We start from the raw sequence: 10,765 nt of genomic DNA on the forward strand, positions 1-10,765 counted from the left end.
ATAAGACCAGTTAAAAAACTGCTGAAATGAACTCCTTGCTGACCAAAATATTTCAGTATTTTTCATTATAGATTCATAATTGGCAAATAGAAAAGGATATATACAAAAACCTAAAGAAATGTTTAATATTTAATGCACAAATATGCATTGTACAAAAACAAACAATATTTTACCTGGTCAAAAATTTAAGACCATGACAAATAAAAAATTTTAATCTGGTATAAACAATAAAAATTCTGGCATTTATGTTCAAACTTTGTGTCAACAACTGCTGGCTACTCCTGGTCTATTTGACAACAACAATGGGTAAAGCTAAAATTCTGATGAAATTTGAACGTCGTAGAATTGTAGAGCTTCAGAAGCAAGGTTTTTCTCAATGTGCCATCTCCAGTGAAATTGGTTGCAGTAAAACTGTCATTGTGAACTTCCTGAGACATATGGACTGAAAAAAATTTCACTGGTGTTGAGTAGAAGGATTCGACACGATGTTAGGAAAGACATTAGTTGATCATCAAAGACATTAGTTGATCATCATTTGAAGATCATCAAATTTTTGAAGGCACTTGCAGATGTGGAATGCCGCTCAAGGATGATAAAATAACATTTGAGAGAGAGAGGCTTTAAAAATCTTAAACATCTTCAGAGAACCTGTCTTCTTCCACACCAGAAAACTACTTATTTAGAATTTGCTCAGAATTACCAGACCTGAGATGTTCGCAACTGGAAGGAAGTTTTATTTTCAGATGAGAAGAAATTCAACCTTGATAGTCCTGATGGTTTCCAACAATATTGGCATGCAAAAGACATTCCAGTGGAGACTTTTTCAATCAAGCACAGTGGTGGAGGCTCTATCATGGTGTGGAGTGCTTTCTCATGCAGAGGAACTACGGAAATTCAGGTTGTGCAGGGATGTCAAAAAGCAGCTGGCTATGTTGGCATGTTGGAGCAGGCATCACACTTGACTGAAGGCCTTCGTTTGTGTGGACAAGACTGGATTTATCAACAGGATAATGTTACAATTCATAATGCTCACAGGCCGAAGAATTTCTTCAGAACAAATAACATTCATCTTTTGAATCATCCTCCATGTTCTCTTGACCTAAACCCGATCGAAAATCTTAAGGCAAGAGACATTTACAAAAATGGAATGCGATTTGAGACTGTAGATACTCTTCGTCAGGTAGTCTTCACCTCATGTCTAACATTCTGGATAACCTCCTGCAAATGCTTGTGTCAAGTATACCACAGCGAATTTTTGAAGTTATTCACAGGAATGGTGGTACTATTAACTATTGAGACCTTTATTCATTGTTTTCATTTTTTACTTTTATGGTCTTAACTTTTTGACCAGGCAAAATATTGTTAGTTTTCATACAATGCATATTTTGTGCATTAAACGTTAAACATTTCTTTAGGTTTTTGTATATCCTTTTCTATTTGCCAATTATGAATCTATAATGAAAAATAGTCAAATATATCGGTCTGTAAGTTCATTTTGGCAGTTTTTTAACTGGTCTTACGATTTTGTTCAGCATTGTATACAGACACACACATAAATATGCACATAAGGTGAACCAAAAGTAACACCCAATTCTGTTTTAGGGTTGACATGTATGACTTCCCAACTGGGAGATATTTAACTCTTAATACATGTTTTATGCAGTGGGATATCAAAGAGTATTAGCAACATGATACATTCTCCAAAACTGTCATTAATAACCTGCAAAATAAAAAAGGTATCATTTCCCAGAAACTGGGTACTACTTTTGACTCACCCTGTATGTATGTGTATATATATATGCCGCTGTGTGGTAAGAAGTTTGCTTCCCAACCACATGGCTCCAGGTTCAGTCTGGAATTGAAACAGCTGTCAGGTGTTGTCATATTTTATAATTAATAAATAATTTTATGAATTACCTCTCCATTTTCTCCTCCTTCTTAATATATATATATATATATATATATATATATATATATATATATATATATATATATATATATACACACACACACACACATATATATATATACATCTTCTCACTCAGAGTGAAAGATAGATTGTACGATGCATGTGTGTGAAGTGCCATGCTTCACAGCAGTGAAATATGGGTCGTGACTGCTAAAGACATGCATAGGCTCGAAAGAAATTAAGCTTGCATGATCCACTGGATGTGTAATGTCAGTGTGCACACATGACAGAGTGTAGGCACCCTGAGAGAAATGTTAGACATAAGAAGCATTGGATGTGGCGTGCAAGAAAGATGTTTGCATTGGTATGGTCATGTATTGCGGATGGACGCGGAGAGCTGTGTGAAGAAGCGCCACTCCTAATGAGTGGAAGGAATCCGGGGTAGAGGGAGACCCAGGAAGACATGGGAAGAGGTGGTGAAGCATAACTTTCGAATGTTGGGCCTCACAGGGGCAATGACAAAAGAGCAAGACCGCTGAAAGTATGCTGTGACTGAGAAGACCCAGCAAATAAAGTGAGTTCACAGCTGTAACTTACACCAGCGTCGCATAACTAGCCCACTCAAAAGTACCTAGGATCGTAGGGCGGCATGCTGTGCTTGAGGAGACCTATTGAGTAAAGTACATCAACATTAATATCAAAATCAAATCAAATCAAATGGAAATTGTAGTTGTGACCCTCGTGCCAGTGGCATGTAAAAAGCACCATCTGAATGTGGCTAATGCCAGTGCTGTCTTGACTGGTTTCCGTACCAGTGGCACATAGAAAGCACCATCCAATCATGGTCGAAGCCAGCTTCTCTGGCTCCTGTGCCAGTGGCACGTAAAAGGCACCCACTACACTCTCAGAGTGGTTGGCGTTAGGAAGGGTATCCAGCTGTAGAAACACTGGCAGATCAGATTGGGGCCAGGTGCAGCCTCCTGGCTTCCCAGACCCCAGCTGAATCGTCAAACCCATGCCAGCATGGAAAAACGGATATTAAATGATGATGATACATACATACATATATACACATACATAAATACATACATACATACATACATACACACACATATACTCTCTTATTCTTTTACTTATTTCAGTCATTTGACTGTAGCCATGCTGGAGCACTGCCTTTTAGTTGAAGAAATCAACCCCAGGACTTATTCTTTGTAAGCCTGATACTTATTCTATCGAGATCTTTTAGTGAACTGCTAAGTTACGGGAACGTGAACACACCAGCACCAACTGTCAAGCAGGGGGGGGGAGAACAAACACAAATAAATTTCAATAAAGCAGAATGGGAATCAATCCACAAAGAGATCCACAAACAAAACTGGTCCAACGTCCTATGTAAGCAAGACAACTGTATCATTGCTAACCTGCCACCCTCTCTATATACCTGTGTCTCATCACTCACTGCATTTACACTTTCATGAACTCCTTGCCCATGCACTGTGAGCAATCTTCTACCACTCCATTTATATTCACATCCTTGTCCCTTGAGAGTATGTCCTAGCACATGACCACTATCTCTTATTCCCTCTCTCTCCCTCCAACTGGGGTAACCATGTATCTCCTCTACAGCAAGACACCTGTTTCTGTCCCTCTGTCTAAATCACCTAGTCCAATCTAAAAAGTAAAACCCATGCCAAAGCACACAGTGGAGCTTGGCACAGTCTTCTGGCTTATCAACTCCTGTCAAACTAATCCAACCCATACCAGTATGGAAGATGGATGCTAAATGATGATGATGTAAATAAACAAACATATAGGAAATCTTTGTGGCTAAAGATGTTACCAGGTTGTGAATAGTGTGTTTTGCATAAATTTTGTAATTAGAACCAGAGACTATAATGGAAAGTAAGCTAAAAAACTGATAGGGCAGCCCTAATTTGAGATTGTGTACAGAGGCCATTTCACACTGACCAAAAGACTAGAACACAAAGCACGGTCAGTTAACAATCCATTTGGCAATTTCACAGTGTTACCTGTGATTCAGTAGCAAATTATTCTTACACTGAAAATTCCTTGACCCAGAGGTATAAGGAAGTGCCTGAAATGATGAAATAGGAACTAACGAGCCAATAGTCTGATATACTTATATCATCTGACCCTTTTCCTTCAACTGTTCATATAACCATAGACAAAGTTATCAACATGGTATTGACACATACATTAAAAAAAAGGATGAACTTCTCTCATTTAAAAACAGACTACTTACAATTTTAATGGCAGCCAGTATCTGGTTGGTACTAGCATTGCTGAGTGATGTCAATGGCATTTCAATGGTTAATCTCATGACAGCTTGGTTTAGTTCTTTAATGGCAATATTATAGGAATGTCTGCAAGAAACCAAAAGCAATACATATGAAAAAAATTAAAAAACCCAGAAGGAATTACTCGTTAGGGTTTTGTCATAGCAAACACATATAGGTTGTGCAGATTAACTCTCCTTTAATCCCAACTCAATATTTTAGGAAGGGGTTGGTGGTGGTTGTGGCAAAATCCAGATTAGCTTTTATTAACCCATTTGTATCCAGTCACAATTTATGTTCCTAACACTAGCTGAATGATAACTAAGTTATTTTACTCAATTCTTTGTTATACAACTGTGTAGGCGCAAGGCGAGGGGGGATCCTGTGTCTGTTGACTGTGGTGGTCTTACGCAGTGGTGGTCTTATGCAGTGGTGGGAAAGGTTCCTTGTTTGCGCTTGGTGTAGCCAGGTTGGCTGCTGCACAATCTTTTGCGCTATGCACAGAGAAGTCTCTTGCTTAGCTGCTGCCTTGCACATAACCTCTGAAGACCGCACTTCTTTTGTATATTTTTTTTAAGAATATATATAATTATATATCCTTTCCTTCATTGGACACTAAACTCTGCTTGCGATGACCTGTTGAAGCAAGTGAAATCAAAATCAAATTCGATGACTGGCATCCGTGCTAGTGGAGAGCTAAGAGCACCATCCAAGCATGATCGTTGCCAGAGCAGCTGACTGGCTTCCATGCCAGTGGCATGTAAAAAAGCACCATTCAAGCGTTATCGCTACCATCGTCACCTTACTGGCATTTGTGCCGGTGACACAGGAAAAAACATTCGAGCGAGATTATTGACAGTGCCGCTGGACTGGCTCCTGTGCAGGTTGCACGTAAAAAACACCATTTGAGTGTGGTTGTTACCAGTACTGCCTGACTGGCCTTCGTGCCGGTGGCACATAAAAGCACCCACTATACACTCGGAGTGGTTGGCATTAGGAAAGGCATCCAGCTGTAGAAACTCTGCCAGATCAGATTGGAGCCTGGTGCAGCCATCTGGTTCGCCAGTCCTCAGCCAAATCGTCCAACACATGCCAGCATGGAAAGCGGATGTTTGATGATGATGATGATGATGATGATGATGATGATGATTATGATATTTAAAGTAATTGAAATAAACAGAGCATCTCAAAATAAACACAGTAACAAAAGGGTTAAACAGACCTATAAGCTCATAGGTAATCTAGTCAAACAATTAAGTAGGACTCACACATCCATTGTCCCAGATATACCATACTTCTACCTACCTGGAATTCACACTGCACTCTCCAACATGTATGGGGATGCAGTATTACAGTCTGAACACATTGTACACTCTCTACACTGCCCTGGCTATTTCTGTATACCTGTAAATTCTGGTGGTGACCACAGCAGAGGAAGGCAAGGTGGATTGGTCAAAAGTTATTGTAACTTTGCAATTATTATTGGCGGTGTACATGGAAATTGACCTCACTGGTGCAGTAAAACAGAAGAATGAGTACACAGAAGAAAAAAAAAACAGATTAAAGGACAACAGAGCAGAGAGAAAAACAACAGCAAAAATATAAAGCAATGAAGGAGCTAGAAACAGCAGTTAAAATTTCTCACACACTAGCCTTAAAAAAATAGATCTATTAGTTTATGCAGTCTGAAATAACCAATAGTGTTTAGGAAAAAGACAGGATGGTCACATATAGAATGCATAGTTCTGTTATATGACAGAATATTTGAAGTGAATGGATACAAATATTTGTAGGGAAGGGATACAAAAAATATGGGAGCGGATTATGTTTAAGGTTCTTGTTTTGTAGGAAAGGGGTTTTAAGACAATATACACTGGAGTAATGTATTGGAGCTTGATGAGGATCAAGGTAATAAAAGTTATGACCAGAATGTAGATGATAATGAGACCTTGTAGACAATAGCAACTGAAGCATCTATTAAAACAAATCACTTTTACAATTTGATAGCCTTTCCTACACTATCACAATGGCATGATAAACAAAGCAGTCAACTAGATTCAGTGCGCAATAGACATAGTAACTGGGATTGCATTCAGTCTAATGTTTTCAGCATTCCAGTAATATAAACTTAGACACTGTGCATCAACTTCGCTTGATATATTTTTCAGGTGAAGTTTCCCTCACAAATTATATTAATTAATTGAACAAGAGTATTTGATCAATCAACAGCAGAGGTAAACTAGTAAAAAACAGCAAACTTACTTCAAAGAATTTATTTCAAGAATAAGGTTATCAGGCCTGATGTTTTCTTCTTCAGCACGTAATAGTGTATCTCTAAGTTCAGTGTAAAACACTACAAGAAAGAAAAAAAAAAAAAAAGAAAGTATACACATACATAGATACACAGAGTGTCCCAGAATTAATTATCTATTACAGTGCAATTGGGCAATTTTTTTAAAGACTCCTTTTTTATTCCTGTTTATCATGTTCAATATGTGTTAAAGTGTATAAATTATTAATTTTGTTTATATAATTTTTATATATTTTATACTGCTTTCATAATTTAATTTTCATTCCTGTCAGGTCTTTTTCAATTTGGCTGCAATCATTTTCTCTACCTCCATATCAAGGATGGAGCAATAGTTCAGCTGAACACATTTAGTTAGCAGTGCAGGAGATAACTCCTGAAATGCTTCAAAATGTGTTTTGTAACACTAAGGATAAATTTGAAACTTGCAGGGATAAAGACGGACCAAAAGTTTTGAGGCAAGATTTATAAATCTATTTGTTTTGATATCATAACTAAATAACAAATATAAAATTCTGTCAGTTTCTTTTAAAATTTGGCCGATTTCATTGAAATAGATAAATATTTCTGGGACACTTTGTATATATAGATATGACTGGGTGTGCAGGGTTTAAACTGTATTGATGGCAATTCAAGAATATATTTTTTTCTATAAAGAATTTTACCTACTAAATGTGATGTACTCCCACATACATAATATGTGTGTGTGTTTGTGCATGTAATAGATTTAATGAAATAGTTATGAATATGTAAGTGAAATGTAAGTTATTAATAGCAGATTCATTCAAAGACTTAAAAGACAATGTGGTTTCAAATTTTGGCATAAGGCCAGGTATTTTAAGGGGAGTGGGTAAATTGAAAACCTTAAATCGAAGGACAGATTCCAAATACATATGATAAATAACCATATATGAAATATAAATCAATTAATACATTAAAATTAAAAATTTTCATGCTATATTACATAAATATTTTTTCAGCAGTATATATGCAAACTAGACCATCTATAATATACATATATACACCAAAATACACAGATGCATGTACATAGTTATATATATATTTAGACATACGTATATAAGACATAAATATATACACAAATACACACATATACAAATATGTATGCATACATGCACGTGTACAAATTCTCTTGGTGTATACATATACATGTAAGACAAATATATACACAAATACACATATACATATACAGGACAGTTATTACTGACAAGAGAAATAGGAAGTATACCTTAAGCGTAGGGAGGAGGGAGAGAAAAAGATGTTTTCAAGAAACAACTTGACCTCTTGCTATCCAAGATTCCAGATGAACCAATATCAAGGCAGGAAACTAAAATGATGGCAGCAGTGTTGAACAGCCTCCTTCACCAAAAGCCAATCACATACGATTGGTCAATTAAAAGGTGATTACACTGATGATACCCCAGCATGACCACAGCCTTAGGGCTGAAACATATAAAAGAATACACATGCTGGGGCCATTCAAAAAGCACCCAGTACACTTTGTGGAGTGTTTGGTGTTAGAAAGGGTGTCCAGCAGAAGAAACCATGACAGAGGACACATCCTACATGGAAAACAGACGTTAAATGATGATGATGATGATGATGATGATGTCAACTATAGACACAAGGCCTGAAATCTTGTTACCTGAGCCCCAGTGCTCAACTGGTACTTAAAGAGCTGGAAGAAATGCTGCTAAGCATCTTGCCTGGCATGCTAATGAATTTGCAGCTCAACACATTATTAATTATTATAATGATGCAGATGATGATGATGGTGATGAGGATGATAATTATAATAAAAATAGTAATACATACTTTTGAAATCATCAAGAGGGGGTTCATCGAAGTCAGACATGTCGTCATCACTAAGACTGTTTACTGAACTACAATTATCAATATCTTTGCAAAGGTTTGGGATTTTAGTACCCCATATGTCATGGGTCAGCTTTTCCTCTTCTTCATCACTATCATTCTCTTCTTCATCATCCTCATATTTGAAGGCTTTGCTTTCGGATCCATACACAGGGTCTGTAAACATATGAAAGGATATATATATATATATATATATATATATATATATATATATATATATATATATATATATATACATACATATATATATATTTATACATATATATATATATTTATACATATACATATAAAAAAGCACCATTTGAACACGGTCAATGCCAGTGCGGGCTGACTGGACCCATGCCAGTGACACGTAAAAAGCACCCACTACACTATTGGAGCGGTTGGCGTTAAGAAGGGCATCCAGCCGAAGAAACTTTGCCAGATCAGATTTGAGCCTGGTGCAGCCTTCTGACTTGCCAGCCCTCTGTCAAACCATCCAACCCATGCCAGCATGGAAAGCAGATGTTAAACGACAATGATGATGATGATATTTATACATATATATACATATATATATGGACATGTGAGTATGTATGTATATATATATATATATCCGTATATATATAAGAGAAGATGTATGTGTGTGTGTGTGTAAGTGAATGTACTTTATGCACGTCCAGAAATTAGCACGCATGTTGCTCCAATTTTAGGAGGAGATTCGTCATGACCCTATCTGCATTTCCGTCAACTTTTTCTCTCAGAGGTACCCGCGTATAGCTGTAAAAATCGATAAACTTTTAACAATTTTGAAATTTGTTGACATGGCGAAGTCAAATCTGTGCGTATGTGCGTGAAGGAGAGAGAGAGAGGGGGAGAGACAGAGACAGACAGACAGAAATAGTGTGTTTGTGACAAGGGGAGATACAGTGTTTGCTATCGTCTAACAAAAAAACAAAAAAAACGAAAAAGTGGGAAAGGGAGACAGAAAGCAAAGAAAATTTTTCTAACCAAGACAGAGTTTGTTTGCCTGTGTCTAACAAAAGAAAAAAAGAATGAAAAAGTGGAAGAGGGACACAGAAAGGAAAGCGTATTACAAAAGAAAATGTAGGTAAGGAAGACAGAGTAAGTGTAAAATGCATTTTAAATCATTTATTTATTTTAAATCGTTCATCGTTCTCCCCCCTCTCACTCTTACACACACGCACCTATACTATGGGAGCGAAAGAGTTTTGTTTATATTTCACAACTATGAAACAAAAACCTATGTAACAATTTGTCAGTCACCCCCCGCCAACCCGTTTTTTGGACCACAAAAAGGGTTTGGTAATTTTTCAGATTAACACACGCATGATTTCCACTAGGGTGTTACGGTTAGGGTTTTAGGGTTAGGGTTTTACAGTTAGGATTAGGGTTAGGGTTAAGGTTAGTGTTAGGATTAGGATTAGGATTATGGTTGGTGTTAGGGTTACGGTTTTAGGGTCAGGGTTAGGGTTAGGGTTTAGGGTTAGAGTTAACCGAGAAGGGACAGGCCCCTTATTTTATGGTTAAGGCTGTTGGTAAGTTTTCTTAAGTTACTCAAATCCAGATCCCCAATGCAAACCTTCAGATCAACCTTCTCCTATGCAGATCTCTAATGCAACTTTAAAAAAAGAACAGACAATGAGTGGAAATAACCAATAAACTGATTCCTTATCGGATTTCCCAATCAAATTGCCAGCAAACCATTTTCAGCCAAATCAATTTCAACCGATATCGCTCAAATCTGATGTCGATGTTACTTATTTTGGTTTGAAGTAAAGCACTTGATCACTTAATAATCCTAGCTTAATCCTGGGCAGCGCCGGGCTATATTGCTTGTATAAATATATATATGGACATGTGTGAATGTATGTATATATATATATATGTACATATATATATATATATATATATATATATATATATATATATATATATATATATATATATACACACACACATATGGACATGTGTGCATGTATATATATATACATATATATACGTATATATATATGTACATACATACATACATATATATATATATATATATATACACATAATTATATACATATATATATACACATAATTATATACATATATACACACACACATATATATACATACATATATATATACATATATATACATACATATATATATACATATATATACATAATATATATATATATGTATATATATATATATATATATATGTATATATATACATATATATATATATATACATATATATACATACATATACATGCATATATATACATATACATATATATGTACATATATATATATATGCATATATATATATATATATACATATATATAATAATATTAGGGACAAAATCC

At 35.9% G+C, this 10,765-nt stretch overlaps 1 protein-coding gene across 2 annotated transcripts in view; it reads right to left on the reverse strand.

Moving 5' to 3' along the window:
* The window catches only part of LOC106878373 (translation initiation factor eIF-2B subunit epsilon), a 139,012-nt gene that overhangs the window by 41,208 nt on the left and 87,039 nt on the right, over positions 1-10,765 (reverse strand). For both annotated transcript variants that reach the window (XR_008264596.1, XM_052969545.1), the window contains exons 11-13: positions 8,348-8,560; positions 6,469-6,559; positions 4,173-4,293 (exon numbers count right to left, since the gene is read on the reverse strand). Coding sequence is in view for 1 of the 2 variants with exons in the window: in XM_052969545.1 (XP_052825505.1) it covers positions 4,173-4,293; positions 6,469-6,559; positions 8,348-8,560 (425 nt within the window). In the remaining variant the exon portion in view is untranslated. The remainder of the gene's footprint in view (positions 1-4,172; positions 4,294-6,468; positions 6,560-8,347; positions 8,561-10,765) is intronic.

The sequence above is a fragment of the Octopus bimaculoides genome, chromosome 7 (assembly GCF_001194135.2).
Source record: "Octopus bimaculoides isolate UCB-OBI-ISO-001 chromosome 7, ASM119413v2, whole genome shotgun sequence".
Classification (NCBI taxonomy): domain Eukaryota; kingdom Metazoa; phylum Mollusca; class Cephalopoda; order Octopoda; family Octopodidae; genus Octopus; species Octopus bimaculoides.